The sequence below is a fragment of the Ptiloglossa arizonensis genome, chromosome 4, assembly GCF_051014685.1.
Source record: "Ptiloglossa arizonensis isolate GNS036 chromosome 4, iyPtiAriz1_principal, whole genome shotgun sequence".
NCBI lineage: Eukaryota > Metazoa > Arthropoda > Insecta > Hymenoptera > Colletidae > Ptiloglossa > Ptiloglossa arizonensis.
In genome coordinates, this window is record NC_135051.1 from 24196867 (window position 1) to 24220150 (window position 23284).

The window sequence follows — 23284 nt, forward strand, 5'->3', positions numbered from 1 at the left end:
GTTTTAAACTAAGGGCAATATGGACACGGTGAGTCCGAAGACGTCCCTGTGAGAGTACAAAGGATAGAAAGCGAATGGCGCAAAATGACGAAAGTAGGAGCTAGAAGCGAACGAAGGAGAGGAAGATAAAGTATGCGAGGGAAAAAGAAACGACAAGGAAAACAAGCGAGGCTGGAAACTGAAAGAGAAAGAGATCGAGACTGTAAAGAGGGTAGAGAAGTATATGGAGGTACAATAGAGCCAATGCAGAGGAGACGAAGGCGAAAGACTCTGCCTCGAAGAAAAGGTAGGTAGACTTTGTGAGCCTATAAAACCCCACGGACCTAACACAGATGGAATCTACCAATACAGTTTGCCCATGAGCGTCGAATCGTCAACCCGTATTTACGATACACAGTTCTGTTGCGGCAGCTACAAGCAGGTGCGTCGACCATTTAATGTCAGGTCGAGATTTGCGTACATACATATACATGGTTGTTGGTCACTTGGTCATGAACGTGTATTTCGAAAGTGTTTGACCCGGTTCGGGTATCAATTTCATAGTTCGAGCCGGTGTTTCGATTCTAAGTTTCAACGTTTGCTCTTCACGGTTCGGTACGAAGCCACGCTTCGAGTCACGGACGATACACGAACTCGACGTGGAAACGCGCGTCGAAAACATTCGAATAACCGTTTATTCTATTTTCGACGTATACGCAACGGTGTATGCGGTACGGTAGATAAGATCTTTCACGAACGAAACGATCCGAAAAAACGGTGTTTATTCTCTAATCCTTCGTTGGACGTTTTTTCAACCACGACGAAAAAGAAACGTGTAAAAGTTAAGGGGACAGATAGAATGCTGTCGGTTCCCTGAAAGATTACGCCAGTGGCCGGTCGTATTGGCGAGCTTGTCGAGTTTGGTTGGGGGGGGAGATGAGGAGGGGAGGGGGCGATGATGCCTCGGTAAACGCCGAGCGCTCGAGAACCCACATCGATGCAGCGTTCAGCCATTTACTAGAGAATGCTATCGAGGACTGGCATTAATTTATATTGCCGCTGTTCCGAATGCGTAACAAAGCGTGCTCGTACTCGTGCTCGATCCCGTTCCAGTTTCGAGCCATTCCAGGCCGCGTGCTCGACATTCACCGAATAAAATATTTATCTTTCGATAGACGAGAAAAACTACGTTTTCGTAATATCAGTGACCGTCGCTTCGTGCACAAAATCTTCGCCTTTCCACGGACCCGCTGCCTGCCCTTCCACCTCGTTCCGCGGGAAATCCTATCTCGTAGGTTATATACAGGCGTAATGCGGTGCCTCTTCTCTCAATGTACACAATATTGACGCATGCGCCGCGCAGTGGAACACGAAAACTGTCTATCCTTTGCTACCCCCCACTCCCGTGTCCTCTTCTCTCCTCTGTTCTCTTTACGGGCAGTCTTCCTACTCTTTTCTCCCGTTCGACGCAACAATCGTCACTCGCGGGATTACTTTGCCACACAAAGAATTCGTCAACAGGAATATGTGCTTCGAATACGGTTCATTCACGGGCTGTACAGCTGTGTGCTCGAACGTTTGTAGGTATTGTTCCCTTTGCGTTTAACCACCCAAGACATTTTATATCCCATCGTTCGATTAATTACGCAATTGACGATTCCTCGACCGTCGAAAGTTTCGTTTATAAATTTCCTTCAGGGTCACCGTTAACCGTGCATTTAGGCGCACTCACTGTCGTTTCCCACGCTCTGAATTCACGGAATAAAAATAGACGCGATTAAAGGTACAGGGACAGGAATAAAAGAACACCGTGGAGAAACGTGAAATAGTTTTAAAACGAGAATCGGATACGAATTTTTATTTATCGGGTTGTTAACGGCGGTGACGTATCGTTTGTTTAAATCGAACTTTACGTCTCGTCATTGACGCGTGTGCTGCACAACATTCCCAGATACTGTCGGAAAACTGGTTTATTACATAAACGCAGTAACTTCAAAGCTCCTTTCTAATTGATTATAAGGTATTGCTCCGGCGTGTTTGTCTTCATTATTCGAATGCTGCGAGTGTCGACCCTCATCTTTTTCAGATAAGCAGCCGGTAAACGTCAATGCACGCGAACGAAAATTCGCGCGCGATTGCCTGTACTTGTCGCGGCGGAGTTGAAAAGGTTTATATCAGCCGTCAACTGATCTCCACTTAAATGCGAGCGTACCGGCATCGAAACAGTTAATGGAAGAATCGTTATCGTGGATTTTTTTTTTTTTTTTTTAAATACAGAGCAGCCGAGTCTCGCGGTCGTTTTATAAAATCCTCGACGGGCTCTATACGGATTATTTCTCTGCATAAAAGTGTGTTTTCGTTTTAGAGGGAAGGCGAACCAGAACACGTACTCGGAATTTCAGATACGTTGTACGCACAACTCCACAAACTTTCGCGTTTCTTTCAATCTCCCCTTTTGCGCTTCCACGAATAACATATTCCTCTCAAAGCGAGAGAAAATTAAACGGCGTTCCGTTTGCAGTGGCAAATAAAAAAAAAAAAAAAATGATAAAAAAATAAAAAAAAAACCGCTGTTAAACTCGGTAGTCGCGCATTTCATATATTTATCAATTTATTTCCTTTTTCCACGTATTTCCAACGTACAATGTGGTCGTTATACGCGCTTAATAATGCTAGATACCATCACGGTGGATACTTTCACGGTAACGGAATTCCTAGTCGTTTTTAGACATGCGTGCTTGTTTCGCTCGATCGGCCGATTTGATTGTGTATCGGAGTACGTACGTGCACGTGGTCACGCTTATCCTTATCGTGTTCGGTTAAAAATACATTCTTTAATGAAATTCGATACGTCGATAAAAAGGACAATTTACATTTTTCTCGATCGATGAAAAATATGTTCGCGTAATCGTCGAATTAACGTACCGAACCTGTTTCGCGAAATTGGACAAATTTATTAACATCGCACGAGCGATTACCGTGTACCGGGAAATTAAACCCTTGTCTTACGATTTAATTCGCGACCGTGTACGCTACAGTCGAGCAGTGAATTTCTCACGCGTCGGAACAAACGTCCAATCTACCTTTGCCGATCAGCTGGTAGCCGACGGAATCGTGACCAGAAACATTCAACAATTATATCTTGTAAAAGGCATCAACTGTTAAGCAATAATACAGAATTCAATTAGTTACGTTATAAACGATCGATGTTACAAAACGAGTGTTCGAACGCGAAACAAACACGTTGCGATGTAATCGTTACCGGGTAACACGAAAATAAGTTTCAAATTGTTCGACAAAGCCAACACCGTATCTCGATACCGCGATCAACTCGACAAGATGGGCGAGGTAGGTCAAGGTTCCTTCCGTTACCAGAGATCGTGCAGTTAACTTCTATCGACATAGCAGACGTTCGCAGCGGCAGCGGTAACGCGGTTTTACCGAACGATTAGGAATTGAGTTACAATTGACATCGAGGCGGCGGCGCAACAGAGTTGTCGCCGACAGACCGCCCCGTCATCAATCTACTGGAAAACACGCGAACGAGAGCCTCGCGACTACAACAACGAGGGTGATGTGTTCGCGCGAATGAAAAATTGTCGTTCGGAACAAAGATTGGCAATGTCTATGAATAGGTATGGCACAAGTATGCCGCGTACAAAGTTAGGAAGATTCCGTTTACCGACTGTTGTTTCGACCGAACGTGATTGGCAGACGATCGTAGTGGCAATCCGTGGTGAATAGAGAGAATGGCGGTAGCGAGGACGTTGGTGGGGGAGGTTGCGACTGGCGGCGGACATGGGGAGGCCGAGGCGAAAAGGAAGGGGAACCGGTCGACTCAGTAAGCGGTGAACAGCCGAAGTCGGTGTAGAGTCGTGTACACGCCGACCGGGGCGACGATTTCTCGTCCAAAACGGTCTTGTCGGACTAGCTGGTGGAATCGACGAGAAACATTTCCCAGACACGAGACAACCCCGATGTAACGTAAAGTGACGAAGCGTTGTCTTTGTCGTCGTTGTTGCCGTCGTTGTTGTCGTTGTTGCGATCATCGTTACCGTAAGCGCTGTCAACGTTGAACAGTCTCGCTTCGTTTTCTTCCCTCTACTTTATTCCCGGGCAACGTGACCAGCGAAAGAAACAAACCCAAGATCATCGTTTACGCGCGTCTCGTATTCTGTCCATCGCGTCCGAGGACGACTCTGCTCCATTGTTCGGTGTCACGGAACAGCGAAGCATCGGTACTGATTCGTCGCAATCTTTTCTCTTCTGTTCCCCCTTCCGTTTCCGTTTTCGTTCCGTTCGAATATTTTTGTTCGTTCGCGCGAGAAAAGACTTTCGGTTCCTCATCTTTTTTCTGTTTCTTTTTTTCGCACCAGAAGAAACGCGAGTGTGTGTGTGTGCGCGTCGTCGTGTAAATACACGTGATCTGTGCTGTGCCCGTCGTAAATCTGCGCGTCTTTCTACATGCGTAATTGCATCGCGTAGGTGCCTGAGTGCGTGCGTTCGACTGTGTGCTTGTGCCCGTGCTCATGCTCTTTCGCGCGCGTCAGCCTCGTGAGTGAAATCGCCGGCAGGGAGCCCCGGAGTATTTATCGACCTGCACGAGGTATTGCGACTACGTTCTAGCTACTGTTACGAGACCGTCCCGTTACTGTTCGTCGCGTTGGTAAATTGAGTCGCGCGCATTACCTATCCCCCAACGAATTAACGAGTTCCGAAAGGAATTTTCTTTTTCAAATACCGACGTCTCTTTCATTCTATTCCCCCTCTTGAATGGTTGTTGTTACCATTTTACGTTTTATACACCTTAACGAGACTCGAGCTTTACATTCTTACCGAGTTGGAAACGTCGATCGCTTGTTACGGATTATACATTCTACCTAAAGCTTGTTACCAGGGATGCGCAAAATTTGTATTATTATACCACTTTAGACGAATCAATTTTTATTTCCTCAACGTGGAATATTTCGTTCTTATTAATTTTGATATAAATTCGACGAGTAACGGATACAGAGTTGTTTATCTTTTTTTAACCGGATAAAGAAAAATGTTACGCGTACGATAGCAAGGTTAACCGGTAGTCTCGAATTATTCGCGCGTTCTAGCCAGTCGGTAGTAACCAAAGGTATCGCACGACTTCGAAAAAATCGTTTCGTACAATCGAGCAATCCAGACAGTACGTGCGAACAGGTAATTGTGAGCGTCGTTGCGATATAATCGATAATTCCAAATTGCCCCGACGACGTGTCCGATGTTGTCTTCGTACTGTATCTACCCAATGGATATCGGCGAACACGTTATCGTCAGCGTTATCGCGACGAATATCCAGCGAACAGTTGGTTATCGCGATCGTTGAAATTCAGCAAATCTTACGACTTTTTTTCGATGGCTTTCAGTAGTTCTCTGTCGTCGACGATCGTGTCGAAGGTTTTCGCGCATAGACTTAATCGAAACACGATATTATTATTCGACATTTTTCGGTTACGTCTAGGAAACCCTCATAGAAACAGAGGTATGAAAATACCGGTATGGCGTCATACCGATTTATCATTATTTATCGGCGAATGTTCTCGTACGTTCTTTCGTATAATTTTTATAAACTTTGCCACGCATTATGTTCGCATATCCGCAACGTTAAACATACAGCGCGTATACATTCGAGGAGGTTACGTAAAGATCGTATCGGATACCGACAAAAACCAGAAAAATACCACTATTTTTTCGACTCGGAAAAAGTTACCGATACTGAAATAATTTCAGATTCCACGTCCCTAAGCTTTGAACGCGTCACGTAGTGCGTACGATAGGATCGTCACGCGCTTGGTGTCGTTGCCTGATCATGAGAAAATAGTCGAACGGCAGAGTAGTATATCCGTAATCGACCATCAAGTAGCCACGCACGTATAATATATACATACATATATATACATATATATATATGCACACACTCACACATACACATTCACGAACACGCACCGATTCCATGGGCAATGCGACTCATGGACAGTAGGCGTTTCCAGCGTCGTTATAAATCAGAGCTAAACACGCTAATTATATCGGGACGTAGACTCGGCCAACAGAGTGATTCGCCAGGGGTAAGCAGGGGCTCTCAACTTGCGGCTCCGATCACCGTTATCTTTTCACGTTTCGGGTTCGTTGAGCGAACTCGAACGCGTTTCACGAGCAAGGTCTGCCTTCGATGAAACATTGTCGAAATTTCTCAGTGAACGTTCGCGCGTGCGTTTTTACAAAAAAAATAAAAAGAAAAAAAAAATTACTCGATAACGAGACAACGACGTTTCGACGGCTCTCTCGTCGCTGTTCTCCGTTGAATGAAAACCAGTTCGCACTTGGTTCTATACCGTCGCGAGAACGAACGTTATACCAGGAAAGAAGGATCGTCGCTGTCGGTTACGAAGGGATGAAGCAAGACGGGTGTACAGGGGAACGGGGGGGACACGGATAAGGGAAGAATAGAACGATTTAAGCGTCGAGCACCGTGTTCGAGCCGAGCGAACGAATGGTCAAGGAAATACGTGCATGTCGACGCTTCGTCGCTTGAATTCAATGTCGAGTATGGGCAAATAATGGCGCGTTTCAACGATACGACCTAACGAACGAACGAACGTTATACGGATGACGAATGAGACCCAACGATCGTTCTTCGACGACACAACCATTCTTGGCTCGCACTCTATTCGCCTCTTTCTCGCTCGCTCGCGCGGTATCGTAACAAACGATAATGGACAGCTTTCGAGGAAGCGTTTACTTTGTATAATTTGTATCCTCTATTTTTTTTTTTTTTACATCGTCGTTTTACACGAAGCTACTTTGGAATTTTATTTTCTTTTTTTTGCGCCTGGGATTTTAAACATTTCCCAAATTGTTCAAAAATTACGAGAATAATATTTTTGCGCGATAAACAACGACGAAAGGATACTTTTAATATTATTTAATAATATTCACGACGAATAATACGAGAGGATTTTTTTTTGTATTATTTTCGTCGGAAATGTTTACGATTTTTCGTAATGCAAATTTCCATGTTATTTTTCTAAACTTTTATCGATCGTTAGCCGTTCGAGACTGCGATACAGGCTCGCGGAACGCGAAAATATGGATTTCGTCAAACGATTCTAAATACGTATCCCGGCGTCTCCACAATGGGAATGTAAGGTTTAAAGCGCGCGAGAATGTCGCGAATAGAGTGTCGGCTATAGCCTCGGCGCTCTTAAGGTTACGTATCTACAGAAATATCTGTTGCGATCGATCGAAAGTACGTTGAAAATAGGAATCGGTGTCGGTTGAATAAGCGCGGTCGTGCAAGGAGAAAGCCATAAACGATTTTCGAGTTACGATCCCCCCATACTTTCTTTACGAGCGGCTCGAGCTACTTCGTCTCCCGTCGCGAATGCGTTTTGCTACTTTGATCTCTAAATTTGTAAAAACCGCGCGCTCGTAGTTGGCACGAATTCAATCGCGGGGCTAACGTTGAAAAATAATCCGTCATCCGCGGGGAGATACACACGCCGTGGAACGTGTAGCGATCGTTTGGCACTGACGGTTCCAAGAAAATTCACGAGAGAGAAAGCGCAGTTTCCGCCCGAGAATAATGCGAGGAGACTTTTGGCGTTCAACGTCCCTCGATAAAACGGGAACGATCTTTTGAGCGATTGAACGCAATCGCGACGGGACCGTTGGATTCGACGTTTCATCGAATCGCGATCGTTCCACGAACCTAATATTCTTTTTACATCCCCCCCCCCCCCCCCCCCCCGCGCGAAACACCGCCGTTCGCAGCAACGATCGGTGTTTGCCGTTGAACGGAGACTTCGGCTTAATCGCGATCGTTATTGAGCGTATTATAAATATTGATAGAAACGATAGCAATAAACGGTAGCCGCCTCGATAATAGCCCCAGCCGAGTTAAATTTATCTACGGTACGCTGACTGAGCTTCGGTAAATATTATCGTTGCTGTCGGTAAACAACGATGTTATCGTGACAACTGGTTACGCGGGCTTGCTCCTCCGAAACGCAGCTGGGATCGCTGGAAAAAAATTGCAACGATGACCGAGCTACGCGTACATGCGCAATCACATGCGCATTCGCCTCGTCGTCGTTCGGTACGCGCGAAAGACGCGCCGATACATCGGTGTCCCCATGACGAGAAACAATAATAACGGGCGTCGCGAACAACCCCGTTGCCGGTTGACTACGGAGTTCTCGCGAATCGACAACGATCCGCGGTGCACTCGACTGGAAAGGAAACGGGCTTTCGTCATTCCGCTTTCCACGATCGTTCAATTATTCAAAGATGGGAGGGGGGAAGGCCTATCTTGGCTCGAGTCCGCGCGCGCCAGTCACGACGGACAAGTGTAATGGAATATTAACTTGTCGTAATTTGAATTCAATCCGACGTGGCGGTATCGTCGTAACCCGGATCCACGGGACGGGGATTTCGACCGATTGCGACGACGAGTCGGACGAGGGGTGTTGCCGTGGGAACAGAGGCGGTCATCGAGAAGCTATTATATGTTTATTTACTTTGGTAACATGATCCCCTGGTAGATGCGAGAACGATACGTTTTTTTTTTTCATTTTTTTTTTTTAACGGTCTCGCCAGTCCCGATAATTCCACGTATTGGAAGTACATATATATAAGAACTCTATTTCGATAAAGGGGCATGATCTCCTGGTATGCGCGAGAGCGGTTTCTCGAGGGCGTTACTTGTCCCGACTTGATTTCACGTATCGAAAGTATATACGTGGTTTTGCTTACTTCGGAATCGTAAGCGTCGAAAATGTTTGCTTTTTGCGAAAGGATGCGTTCGAATGTCTTTTCCCGTTCCCTCGCGTCGAAACGACGAATACGCTGGCGTACCTACGACGATCGCGCTCGGAGTTCGAACAGATACATTTTTATTGTCCGATTACGTTCTAGCCATTCGGTTATCATGGGTTTCCAGAATTTATCGAATCGCGCGTTCACGGTTCTGGCACAAGGGGGAGCGATACGACAACTCCGACTTTCGATAAACGGGCCATGATCCCCTGGTACACGCGAGCGTGATATTTCTCGATGGCGTTACCAGTCTCGATGATTCTACGTATTAGAAGAATATACACAAGAACTCCATTTCGATAAACGGACATGATCTCCTGGTATGCGCGAAGGTGAGATATTTCTCGGTGGCGTTACCAGTCACGATTCCACGCGTATTAGGAGAATATACGCAACTCTGTCCCGTCGCTAAATATGCTCGGCTCTGGAAGTGAATAATCCGGGTTTAAACAACGAGAAGAGATGTAACATTTCCTCCAGTGTCTCTCGACAGATTTTTCTGACTAAGCGACGGTAGAGGGGGACTCCTGTCGCTGTACGGGTAGGGCAGAGAGGTTATCGCGATCGGAAACTCGAGTTTCGCGCGACGATCGAAGCCAAGCTTTTCCTACCATCCTGGTAAACAACGATCCACGACGGTGGTTCGCGTTAGCGAACTTTAAGCCCGCGCGCTATTTTAAGTGGCGGAAGGACGCGATCGTGCCGAATCGATCTCGTTTAATCCGCGGAGACGGAACAGGAGAAAGCGTGAAAAGCCACAGGAGGAGGAGGTGGGGTGCCGAAAGGGGGAAGGGGTGGAAGGGGACGAACGTTGAATAGTTTAGTCTTTCTCACGCGGTTGACACCGTCTCCGACGTCGACGCCGACACCGACGCGATTGGACCGGGGCCAAATGCCACCGGTAAAATTAATCGTTCCCTGACACGAATTCCCCTCTAAGTGGGAATACCAATTTGTAGTCGAGGAACAACGATTCGATGGGACCGGGTAGTTAACAGTTAATATTCGATAGTACCGGAGCGGAGAAAGGCTCTCGACGAGGTTATGTTTTCCAGCTTGCGGTTCGCATCGAAGCTACGCTCAACGATTCCCGTCGCGGTGGTCACAATAAACCGTACCACCGTGTATTTCGATTATACTCTTGGCTCCGTGTTTGCAAACCATTGTTAACGGTACAAAGGATCTCGGCGTTATATTTACATCTTCTCTCCCGGTATCGTTGCCTCAACGTAGAAAGTCTTTCGAACACCGAATCCCTCCCCCCTTGTACGTTCTAAAAAATCATGTCTCCGTATCTCTGTACATCGTTCGTCCGTTAATTCCGTTTTCTCAACTCTTGCGTTACTCGTTTCCCGCTGCCGCTTTTTTTTGTGACGTTCGATGAAATCGTCCATCCTTTTTTATTGTAATCTTTCTTTGTATTCAAAACTTGTACCGTAAATACATGTATACAGACACGCACGCGCACGTACCACCCACACACACGTATACTCCCGTCACCTCCTTCCCCCTTATGTTTTCGTTCGTTTACTTTCGTTCGACGTCTCTCGAGAGACAAGTTCGTCGGTGCGCCCGACAAAAAAAAAAGCGCGAACACGCGGGAGCCGGACGAAGCGCGCGTGGAAGCAATAAAAAATTTAAAAAAAAAACACACACGAACACGCAACAAGCAACGAAAAATTTGAAAAAAAAAAAAAAAAAGAAACACACACAACGGTATCGTCGCGACGCAAAACGCATCGCAACGCCGCCTGAAAGGATCGTGTCTTTTGATTGCAGGTCGAAACTACGGCGAAGAGCAGTGGAACAGTCGTCGTATTAACGTCAAGTCGGGTGGAGAAACCGCGTTCTTCGGTGCTTGGGCTTCGTAAAAGGACCAAAGGAAGATTCGTCGGAAGCGCCTAAAGGAAGAAACGGAAAAGTGAGAGAGAAATAGAGAGATAGATAGATAGATAGAGAGAGAGTGAGAGAGAGAGAGAAGTACGCGAAAAGGAGGTTGGAGATCGTGATGTTGGTCGTACTCGCGGGAAAGTGCAACGCGGCAACGATCTAGGCTGACAAAAGAAAGAAGGAGAGAAATAGAGAGATAGAGATAGAGATAGAGAGAAGAGCATTATCGCGACACCCGGTGAGAGATTCGTGGGTGCGCGAGTGTGTTCGCGAGGCAGGGTGGTCGCGAGCGACGTAGCGACGAAGCGAGACGGTAGGAGGAAGAATCGGTAGTGGTGCGAAAAGTGTCGTCGACCGTACGGAGAAAGAAGACGAGAAGACGGAGGCGGCGGAGGAGGAAGAGGAGAAGGAGGGGACACGACGTTAAGGGGGACCGTACCGCGGAAGAGACCGGAGCGCGTTAGAGAAGGACGAAGGAGAGAAGGACAGAGAGTGGAGTTCGGCGAATCGAGGGGAGACCGAAAAGCGGTTGTAGGAGGAAGAGGGGGAGGGTGTTGGACGCGAGAATCTTCGCGCGGTTAAGTCGAGCGAAGGAAACAGGAGCCGTCGTACGAGACAGAGAGAGAGAGGGAGAGAAAGATAGATAGAAAGAGAAAGAGAAAGAGAGTGTGGGAAGAACAGGAGACACGGAAAGGAAAGAAACACAGAGCGGTCTTCCGTGGATATATCGCGAAATATCATCGGTGGAGGGCAGCAGCGAGACAGTAAGTGATGTGTTCGATGGACGAGGCGCGTCTCGCGGGCGGTGGTCGGGGTAAAACGGACGCGTGTCGCGCGTGGTGCGATTGCTTGAAATCGGTGAGAACAGGCTGGCAGTCGGTGATCAGGCTGGCGGGCGCCGGGGAAACGTTTCAAAGGGCATGGCGACCACGCCACTAGGCGGTCGCCTCCCTAACGTAAACCGCAAAGGACCATCTCCGTTCATCGGTGGTGGTGGTGGCAACAGCGTTAATTACGGTAACGGCAACAGTAACAACAGCAACAACAACAACAAGAACAACACCAGCAGCAACAACAACAACAACAGCGGCAACAGCGGCGGCAACAACAACATCGGCGGCGGCAGCGGCCATAATATTAACAACAACAACAACAATCACGCCGGCAAGAACAACAATCACAACAACAACAACGCGGGGCATCGTAACAACAACGTAAGCGGGCCGAACAACGAGAAGAATCACGCGGTCGAGGGTCACGGGAAACTCGGTGCGGCGGCGGCGGCGGCGGCCGAGTGCCACGGTGGTGGCAACAAGAACGGTATCATCGAGCCCGGTAACAACAGCTGCGGGACCAACAACGAGAATCATCACAACAACAACAACAATAATTACAACAACAACGGCGGCGGCAAGCACAACGGCGGACAAGTGGTCGTTGGTAACGAGGGAGGCGGTGGAGGGGGTGGTGGGGGTCGTACGTCGAGGAAACAGGAACGCGTGCAACTAGGGAGGGAGCAACAACATCATCATCATCATCAGCAGCAGCAGCAGCAGCAGCAACAGCAGCAGCATCATCACCGAGAGCAGCAGCAGCAGCAGCAGCAACAACAGCAACAGCAACAGCAACAACAACAGCAGCAGCAGCAGCACCAGCACCGTGACCATCGGCATCATCACCATCACCATCATCATCATCACCATCATCACCATCATCATCACCATCAAGGTCGGGACAGGTCCTCGTCGTCGTCGTCGTCGTCGTCGTCATCGGGCCAGCAGCGCTCAACCAAAGCAAGCACGGTGGCTGCAAACACCGATGAGCTGGATCCGGCCGCGACGAATGCGACCAACAACTTTGAGTACGACGACAACGAATGGGACATTGGAATAGGGGATTTGATAATCGACCTTGATGCGGACATTGAGAAGACGAGGGACGAGAAATTGAGCTCGGGGACAGGCATGGCTTCAACGCCTGCCTCGGCAGGAACGGCTACATCAAATACCACGAATCATCATCACCATCATCATCATCATCAGCTACAGAACGCCGCGAACGGTCTGAGCGCCGCGAACCTCACCGCGTCATCGGTCGCTTCGTCAACGGGCCCGAACGTGAACGTTTGCGGACAATCGTCCAACTCGTCGTCGTCGTTGTCATCGTCCTCGTCGTCGTCCTCGTCGTCGTCGTCCTCGTCGTCGTCGTCCTCCTCGTCCTCCACATCGTCGACGTCCTCGTCCACGTCGTCGTCTTCCTGCTGCCTGAACTCGTCCGGGCGTTCGAACAGCCCCGGGAACGGGAACGGGAGCGTCGTAAGTAGCGCCGGCGTTGGCGGTAACGTTACCGGGACACCGAACGGTACCACGTCGATCGTTACGGGAACGGTTAACAAACAGAGCAACCCGGCCGTGGGTGGCGTGAACGCCGCGCACGGGAACCCTGGTAATCCCGGCAAAATGGCCGTTGAACACTCGGCCACCGTCGACAAAGGCCTGAAAATGAAGATCAAACGAACGAAACCGGGCACGAAGAGCAGCGAGGCCAAACACGAGATCGTTAAGTCGAACGAAATGAACGGGACGGTCTCGTCGCAGGAGTCCGGTAACGGGGGCGGTGGTTTGGTATCGTCTACCGGTACATCGTCCTCCCAGGGGGGCTCGAATTCCTCCGCGTCGGCCGGAACGGCGATCGGACAGAACGCTCAGAACACGGATTGCACCGCGGGAACCGGTGGAAGCGGTGGTGGTGGTGTTGGTGTCGGTGTTGGTGGTACCGGCGTCGGGGGTGGCGTCGGTGGTGCCGGTTCCGGTGTTTGCGGTACCGGTCCCGGTGCCGGTGGTGGTACCGGTGTCGGCGGCGGAGGCGTCGGCGGCGGTCCCGGTGCCGGTAGCGGTGGCGGCAACGGCGGCGGCAGTGGCGGAGGCAGTGGCGGCGGCAGTGGCGGAGGAGGAGGCGGTGGAGGAGTCGGCGGTGGTGGTGTAGGTGGCGGCGGCGGCGGAGGAGGAGGAGGAGGAGGAGGAGGAGGTGGCGGCAGCGGCGGCGGCGGCGGCGTTGCCGGTGGTGTTGGAAGTGGTGGTGGTGGTGGTAGTGGCGGTAGTGCCGGTGGTGGTCAGTCGTCGTCGTCGAACAAATCGAAACCGAGTCACTCGACGGGTTCCGCCGGCGGGACCGGAAACGCGACCTCTTCGACCGCCGGGTCGAAGAGGGGCTCGAGCGGTCATCGTCGCGACAAGGCGCGGGACAAGCACGAGAAGCCGCAGAGCAACCACGCGTCGGCGCAGCAGAACAAGCCGGAGATGAACGGGACCGCGAGACCGAGCGCCGGTGCCGCCGGTGGCGCCGGTGGTGCCGCCGGCGGACAGAGTCAGAACTCGAGCGGGCCCGGACCGGGCCCAGGACCCGGGCCCGGGCCCGGGCCCGGTTTCGGCGCCGGGGCCGGTGCCGGGGCGGCCGCGCAATCTCAGGGACCCCCGGCGGCCGCGACCGCCCCCCAACAGAGCCAGGGACCACCGCCGAGCTCGCGGACCGGCTTCTCCGTTTCCCAGGGGCCTAACCCGCCGTCCAGCTCCGCCGCGGCGCCCTGCCCGCCCCCGAGCCCGGCCAGCGCGACCGCCGCCGGACCGGCCGCCAAGCCCGAGCAAACCAAACTCGCCGCGGTACCCGGTAACGGACCTCCGATCACCACGACGACCGACGACGCCATGGATACCGCGGCCAGTCCTCCGCCTCCCAAGAAACTGAAGACTTCCGCTTCCGAACCAAAGGTAACGCTTCGCAGGAATCCCTTAGCGTCACCTACTACGATCTCTCATCTTTTCCGCGCGACCGGTTCGTACGCGTAACGCCTACTCTCTACCGTTTACACGTGTACAAATTTATGATTTTTTTTCTTACCGTGAACATTCGAAATTCAATTCGAATTTTTCATACAACGTTTCCTCTTCACCGGAACCGTTGTACCGTGTAAGATCTACCCTTTACACGTGTAAAAATTATTTTTAACTAGTAACGCTCGAAATTCCCTTGGAAATTTCATCCAACGTTTCCTCTTCCCCGGAACAGTTCTACCATGTAAGATCTACCTTTTACACGTGTACAAATTTAATATTTTTGTAACCGTAACCATTGAAATTCAATTCGAATATTTCGTCCAACGTTTCTTCTGCCCCGGAACAATTATACCACGTAAGGTCTACACTTACACGTGTAAGAATATATTTTTATAACGTTCGAAATTCAATTCGAATATTTCATCCAACGTTTCTTTTTCCCCGAACAATTATACCACGCAAGCTCTACCCTTACACCTGTAGAAATTATTTTTAACCCTTTGCGGTCGTATTAAATTTGGACATGGTTGTTGTACCGGTCGGAATTAATTTCCCTTGAAAAAGCAGCGACACATGACATTTAAGATTACGAAAGATAAACAAAATTTATTAATTCTTTCGTACAACAATGTGTTTCAATGTAATGTTTTTTATATGAAAATTATATTTTATAGTTCTCCATCGTGTGGTATCCTTCAAAACATACAGTCCTGTATGTCCTTTTCGACTACACGTATCGCAAAAATAATTAGTTTAGTATCTTCTATTCTTAATCTTTCTCTTTGAACATACGAAACAATCTTTACTTTTTTACATCTCCATAGTACCGGAATATATGCAGTTTTGCATTAAGCCTTTCTTCTTTACTGGATTCTGTTATCTCTAACACCGTATTGGTTCGTGAACAGATTCTTTAGACATTCAAGTTCGTTCGGAGAAAGTGTAAACTGATACTTGAATAAAGTATAAGATTAGTACGGTTCCTTGCAATGGCGGCTGAGAGCAGACATACGACCGTAAAGGGTTAACCGTAACGTTCGAAATTTCATCCAACGTTTCTTCTTCCCCAGATCAGTTACACCACGCAAGCTCAACCTTTACACGTGTAAAAATTATTTTTAACCATAACGTTTAAAATTCCCTTCGAAATTTCATCTAATCGTTTCTCGTTCCCCAGACGATCGGTATTAACCCTTTGCACTCGAGACTTCGTTCGTAAAATTAATCTGGAATGGAAACATTTTTATATACTTCGTTTATAATTCTATATCGGTTATTTTATATACTTCATTCGAATTCCAAACCACAAAGTTTTCCCGGATCGAAAATAGTGCATTTATTTAATGCACTATTAGGTGGCGAGCGAGGATCTCCTCTCGAGTCCGAAGGGTTAAAAGAGATCGGTTTGGGGTTCTTTAATCCATCCACGCTGTCCTCGAGGCACGCGATCGGCCAACACCTCCTCCCGATCGGGTACGGAAAATCCCGTACTCGGGGAGCAACGATCCCCGTGGCTGCGTGTCGTTACCGTGTTCTCCTCGTTTGTTCCGAGCGTCGAACGGTTTGTTTGTTTTTCGACACGGCGCGCTTAAACACGGCCGAGTGGGGTGGGAAAGAAGACGCGTACGCAGATCGGGTGCGGGCGGGCGACGGGTCGGTTGGTCTGGGTCAGGTCTGGGTTAGACGAGTGTCTTTGGTGTCGTCGCCAGTGGTTCGGACGAAATTGGGATGGTCTAGAGCGCGCAGGAGGTGGGCGGCTGTTACGAGTTCGAGTCCGTGGCTCGGGGACTAGGGGCTGTTGGCTTGGGGGACGGAAGCCGCCGGGGGGTACGCGAAGGGGGTGAAATCAATACTCTGCGGTCTCCGCCCCCGAGAGTACACGGACGAATACATAGAAACAAACACGAGTGCCGGCGAGACACCGTAGTCGACCGGCCAGCCGGTCGGCTGACCGAGCGAGCTATACCCGTCCCGCTAACCGTCCCCGCGAATCTTGCATTTTTTACCTACTCGCATCTCCTGTTCCTTCGTCCGTTTCCCCGTTTCATCTTTGCGCGCGACACCGCGACTCTAACGCGTCGAGCTTCTTCATCCGGACTAATTTTTTCAACCGTTCCGTGCCGCGCACGGGCAAACGGAAAGATTCTCCGGTACTCGATTCCCCCCGTTACTGTTCGCCCGAACGATTTCGTTTCTCCTCGTTCCTCGCCACGGTGCCCAGTCTCGCGTCGCTCCCGACACGATGGAAGAGCTGTCGCGACGCATACGCGCCCGATAGTCCGTGTATCGTCACCGTTCGCCGCGGCGGTCTCGCTTTCGATCCTCGCCTCCCGCGCATGCGCGCACCGCCGATATCGTCTTACGATTGATAGTCGGCTTTATGAATCACGAGCGACCGACACACCGCTTACCGTTTCGTTCCCTCGTGCCCCGTTCTGCGCGGGCAGCGCGCTCACGTACGTTCAAAACTCGCTGCAGTCCACTGACAGATGGCGCGTAAGCCCCGCGTAAATCAATATTCCTACGGTGTATACAATACGATATTATGTTTCGCGATGCTCGTTTGTCGTTGCAGCCATCATCCAGCCACGTTTTCACTCGTGGCGGCGGCTACCGTCGTGCGCGTCGATGCCCCTCGCTCTACGTCCCGATTTTTCCCTCGTTTAAACGTTCCGCCACCGCGACACGTCCGGGAGGGGTGGGGGGACGTTCGTTCACCGGCACGTTTGTATTTATGCACCGTATGCAGATTTTCACACAACCGCGTTTAAGATGCGAGTTTCGCATTGTGTCACGAATATGCGACGTTCGGGCTGTACATTCGCGTTCAATTGTTCGCACGTTGAATGCGTAAAGAGACCATTCGGAGTCAATAGCCAATCTGGCCGCCGCACAGGGTGTCCGTTTTATCTCGATACGGTGCGATATCTCGCGAATAATTGAAAGTATCAAAAATTGTTTGATACGGAGTGGAACATTTTACGGTAATTTGTACACCCTCCGTACCGAAACAATGTTCGTGATGTCTCACCCTACCCGGACAAAACGGACACCCTGTATCTGACGCCTGTAAAGTATTCCCATTAAGAGGGTATTCCCAGAGCGATCCTGGGTATAAAATATTTGTCATAATTACAGATCGGTTGTCTGGAAAGTTTGCACACGTGTTTGGTCACGCTTTGAGATAACACTGTTCAGTTTTCATACCGTCGTTTTTATTATTATTATTATTGAAATGATCGCACGTTTCCCGCGGTATATTCGGAACGGTTGCAGCGATTCGTGTCGTTTCGTTCGCTCGATGTGAACAATTCGAAAACAATTTCGATCCGCGGATAGGTCACCGTAGTAGCGATATTAAAAGTTGCAATATTTTTTTTACTCGTTCGGGACATCAAAAAAAAAAAAAAAAAATTTTTTTTATTATTACGGACGTTGACGTAATCTTGATACGAAAACTCATCGATCCGTTCTCGAGATATCGTGTCACCGGTGAACGTAATCGTCGCGAAGTTGTGCATCGTTCTCTCGAAACAGTTGTAACTTTGTTGTTTCGTCGAATCCAGATACAAACTTTCGGGAATGGATACTCGAGTTGTCGTACTCATAACGGAACTCATTGACGATTTCCACCGTTCAGAATGACAAACTTTGGTCTCGGTGGTTTTAGAAATTTAAAAACACTCGAAACGTACTTTGAGAAAATCTAATTAAAAACAATTTCATTGCCGCTTCGAATGGGAATATCCCCTTAACATTCACTATTGTTTACTTCGCTAAACACGTGCGAGCTTACTAACCCTCAAAACACATACTAATAGATATTTCTATTAAATAGAATTTTTTAATTTTGCACATATAAATACACTTTTGGATCCTTGGGGAATATAATACCGACTATATAGCAAGACTCATGTTTTTTTTTAAATACTAACTGCAGCTCTTGTCTCTATTAATATTAAATTACACAAATATACGTACACGAAGGGTAGGCGATCAAACCTCGCAAAATATATCTCGAAACAATTGCGTCTGCTTTCGAAACGCGGTGTCGAGTCGCACTCGACACACGACCGCAAGGGAACGTTCCTCGATTAGTTTTTCTCGCTCTTTCTCGTCACTTTCAACGGTCACCGTGTCACGGAATTACAATTCTTGAAATTCGCGACGATGTAACGTCTCGAGTGCCTACCTGTCCCTCGAAATGTCCCAGCACCGCTCGAATCGGGGACGTTACGCGAGGCAGCCACGTGGAAACGCGCGCGATCGAGGGGAATGAAAAATCACGCGAACGAAAACAATTTCGACGAGGCCGAGAAACGTGTAAAATATTAATATACAACAAAAACAGCGATCCGTGTCGTTTAACTTTCGAGGGAGGCGAGCGTAACCGCGCGTACGCGCGGTAATCGTCAGTTGTTGTAAATAATGAAATCGTATTTCTGCGTTAAATGCAAAGAACCTTCTCACCCTCCACGAGAGGGAGAAAGCTTCCAAAAGTGAAGGGGGGGGGGGCGCCCGGCTCGGCGCGCCACGGAAGCGGTAATTACTGTTGCACGAGCCAACTATAATTGTTCCTCCATTTGTACTCTACCATGATTTCGTTCCCGGGTTTCTCTCCGACCGATGCTTTCGCAATTTCTTCGAATTCGTTCGTTCTCGACCTCTGAGACTCGCTGCAATTTTTTTTTTCTTTTTTTTTTCATGATATTTCTTTCTCGTTCTCCGGGACCTCGATAAAAGATCACGGGGAATCCCCGCGAACTTGCGCAATTTCGCAAAGAATAGACGCCGGGAAACGAACCGAGGATTCTCGAAAAATTGGTGAACGGCCAAAGTGTAAGGACCGTGTGTTCGGAAATCGGGGGAGAGATGTTTATTCGGGGAGAAATCGATGAGCTTATGTATCTTCTCTCCTGGTATTATTAACACGTTGACTCGTCGTGCCGGGTGTTGACTATTTCGAAACGCGATGGTTCGAAAAAAATGTCTTGAGCTCGATACACCGGTGTGCGTAGATATTTTTTAAACAAAGCGAATTGTAACGTTGATATCAGCCGTTGGGTCTTCTTTGACCCACGCGGTCCTCGAAGCACATTATTCATGAATTTCGAAACGCGATGGTTTTAAAAAAAAATGTCTCGAGCTCTATACACCGGTGTGCGTGGATATTTTTTAAATAAAACGAGTCGCAACGTTGATATCAGCTGTTAGGTCTTTTTTGACCCACGCGGTCCTCCAAGTACATTATTCTCGAATTTCTTCGCACTGGGAACAGAATTGAATACACACGAGTACGGGTAAACAACGAATAACAAACGTTCGAGGGAGGAACAAAAATGTGACTGTTCGTTGAGAAATAAAATAAGTGACAAGTTTCTCGTGGCTGACGTCTGCGCGTGGATCGGCGCCGGGAGTCGTTCCGTCCAACGACACTGTGACAGTCAATAGCCAATGGCGTTTTTTTTCGCGAGGGAAATGGCAGTTAGCGCGATACGAAAGGATTTTTTATTGTTCGGTGCCCGGTCACGGTTGTTCCAAGTTCCTCGTTAATTATAATTATGTTTTTCTCGCGTATCGAGCGGGACAGAACCGCGCGAAAAATCAAAGGGAAAGTTTGCGTGTTAGCGGGTGACGACACGATTATAATTCCTTGGAGTTTACGCCAATGGAAAGTAACGACGAGAAAGAATGTCACTGGCTGGCTAATGTGTTAATACACGTTTTCTCGGATTAAAATTCTCTTTCACTCTGTCCGTCTCTCGACGACCGTTTACTTTTATTTTCAATAATCGTAGACATTTTGTATCACCGTGTACCACCGAAACGGTAACGAAAAAGTTTTAAACAAAAGGGGGAAGATTTAATTTCCTTTTTTCCGCGCGCAAGTTTTTCGTCGCATCGACTACTACGGGGTCATTAGCGACGACCACGGTCTTGGAGTGCTATTTTTTGTCGTGTATATTTATTTCTGCGAGACAGTTTATTGCGTCCTTTGTGCGGTTCTGGGCTGTTGAGGCTGCACAATTCAATTTTAATCCAGGAACGTTTGAAAATAGTCGTACGATCGATTTCGGTTCTTGAAACGGTTACATAATTGTTACAGACATATCTGGTTCGTTTTGATTTCGGTTACGGTTCTGTATAATATCGGTGTATATATTCGTACGCGAATATCGTCGCGAGTGATACATCGCTCGTAAGATTACGCTACGTAGAGTTCGAGAATAATAGAAATCTCTAAAAATAATTCGTAAGAATACTATTCTCTAAAATAAATCGCCTCGAAGCATTCAATACATCGATTAAAAGGTGTTTCGTACGTATTAATATATATACGATATATACGACTATAACCGTAGTCGATAGACTCCGAAAATAACAGTTCTGATATAGAATCTGTTCCGTAGAATCGTAATCGAACCCGATATATCTGCGACAATTATGACATTTTCTCGGTTGTCGTAATTGTTTCGGTCGATATTGTACAATAACAACGGTTATTCGCCAGTGAATACGTATTCAACTTTCGCGAGGCCCGGGACAGCTTCACAGAAGGAGCCCCCTCTCGTTAAACGTACGTCGTTTCGGGAACTCGAATTAGGACGTTTCGCGTCGCTCTCTCGCAAACATCGATAATCTTTTTCCGATAATCGTCGCGCGGCGTGCCTGCCGCGTGGCCCTGGCTCTGGATCCGGCGCACGAGCGTGAGCGCGCGCCTAGATCGCGTAGGAACATAAAAGTACGAATAGGATAAAGTAACGGACGACAGCAAGTAAATGCCGGGTAATCGGCAGACTGAAGCAGCGCGTAGGCCGATTAGCGGTTTAAGCGCGGAAATATAAGCGGCTGTATCGTTTGACGGTCGAGTGGCGATAAGAGTCAGCGGTGGGGGTAATGGCTGGCCTAGGGAATCACGCGGGGCTAGCGGCGGAGTGGTGGGGGTAGAGTCGCGCGTGGTGGGGATAGGGAATCGGTCCGCGGGCGGGCGGTTGGGGGGAGCGGGAGCCGAAGTCGAAGTCGAAGCCACGTTTCTGGACGATGCGTCTCGGGGACACCCGAGAACCTTTGCTTCGACGCAGCCAGTCTGTCCGCACCTTTGCACGCCGATTTCAATGTCGCCGACGACACCGCGATCGGTGAAACGAGCGGATCAAAGGCTGCCTCGATATCGATCTGCCCGTCGTTTGCGTTTAGCCAAGGTCGAGTACACGTCCACGGATACACACGTTTATCGCGAAGAAGCGGGAGATATTGTAGCCGTTGTCTAGCCCCGAGTGAAAAATCACGCGGCCGATGTAAGGTTAGTGCAACACGCGGTGACCGAGCGCGAGCCGTGCTGCTCCTCGAATTCTTGCGGCCACGCGGGGTAAACACTGGGCTCTCACGTCGTTATCCAGTAAGGACAATTTCATTATTCGGGTTTACCGTACGTTTCGACGAGGGTACGAACCGGAGGTTAGGATTTCTAGAGAGAAAGCTCGAAGCGGAAAATATTTCGAATTTCACGTTCACGGATACTTTGTTGTCCGGTGCGAACGATCACGGTAGTAGGGGCCGGTGTAACTCGTGGTAATCGACGTTCCTGAATTTTTGTAACTCTCAAACCAGGGTGAACCGAGTTTAAAAATAACTTAATACCGAAGTACTCGCCTTCGCGTCGCGAAAACGAGAAAAAGAGATCACCGAACAGAGAATGCTTTAAACGTAGTAATTTCGCGCTTAGTCGAGGTCGAGCGCGCCTACAGACGTGTCTAGAGTGAAAAATCACGCGATTAGTGTTAGTGCAACTCGCGCGGTAACTACCGGCCGACGTTACCGAATTTCTTGCCGCTCTCAAGACGGAGTAAACACCGAATTTGTAATCCTCGCGTAAAACTAACTATTCGACTCTCGTCGAGAGTCTAGTACGCGGATTTACCGCGTTCCTTTTTAAGTCATCCGAAAAATACTTAAAGCGGAGTTAATCCTCAAATTTTCATTGTCTTCAAAGCGGGGTGAACACCGAATTTTTAATCCTCGCGCAAAGATAACCAAACCGTTCCTGTGTTGCCGTACCTCTCGTCGAGAGTCCGTTCGGTTGTTCGCGCAGTGGAAAACTGAGAGCGCTCGAAAGCGGGGTAAGTTCGCGTTTCGAAGCGCCACCTTGGCAGGTGATCGACCGTCTTGTTGCGAGCAACTGCACGACATGCCCGCACCGTTGGCACCTGTGGTCCGTCCGCTTCCGTTTACGGTCGATTGCCAACGAACACGCGGTTTTCTTCGTCGAAATTGGCCGACGGTCCCGCGAGAACGTACCTCCTCGCCGCTCAGTCTCGTCTCGTCTCGTCTCGTTTCGTCTCGTCTCGGTTTCCCGCGCGCGTTGACAAGCGGATCCTAGCCGTGGATCGATCCACGATGGAAACGAAAACGCAGCCAAGAAACGGTCGACTCTTATCGATTGTCCCGTTGAAGGCGCAGTTCGCATAAATCATCGCTTATCGCGATGAAAATTATGCGGCGCGAAGTACAGTCGCGTGACAACGCGGCGACTCGCGGCGAGGTACGCTTATTAGTGCAAGCGTGCACGCGCGCACGCGACTCTCACACACGCTCGTACGGTGCACGTGCAACCGTGAGCGCGCTAAACGGGGGAAAAGAAAACGGAGTGATTTGTTCCTTGTTGGCGAATTCTTCGTGGAAAATTCGATGAAAATTAAGGGAAACCGTCACCTTCCCCGCTTTTTAGGCAACTCGAC

At 48.9% G+C, this 23284-nt stretch overlaps 1 protein-coding gene across 7 annotated transcripts in view; it reads left to right on the forward strand.

Annotated features, from left to right (window-relative positions):
* LOC143146445 (uncharacterized) overlaps positions 1-23284 on the forward strand; it is a 57046-nt gene that overhangs the window by 16941 nt on the left and 16821 nt on the right. For 2 of the 7 annotated variants that reach the window (XM_076310770.1, XM_076310769.1), the window contains exon 2: positions 10603-14480. In XM_076310770.1, coding sequence (XP_076166885.1) covers positions 11634-14480 — 2847 coding nt within the window. In that variant the 5' untranslated portion in view covers positions 10603-11633. Of the gene's footprint in view, positions 1-1474; positions 1560-3819; positions 4586-8606; positions 9156-10602; positions 14481-23284 lie in introns of those variants that run through there. The other 5 variants (XM_076310774.1, XM_076310767.1, XM_076310768.1 and 2 more) reach the window with 5 other exon arrangements.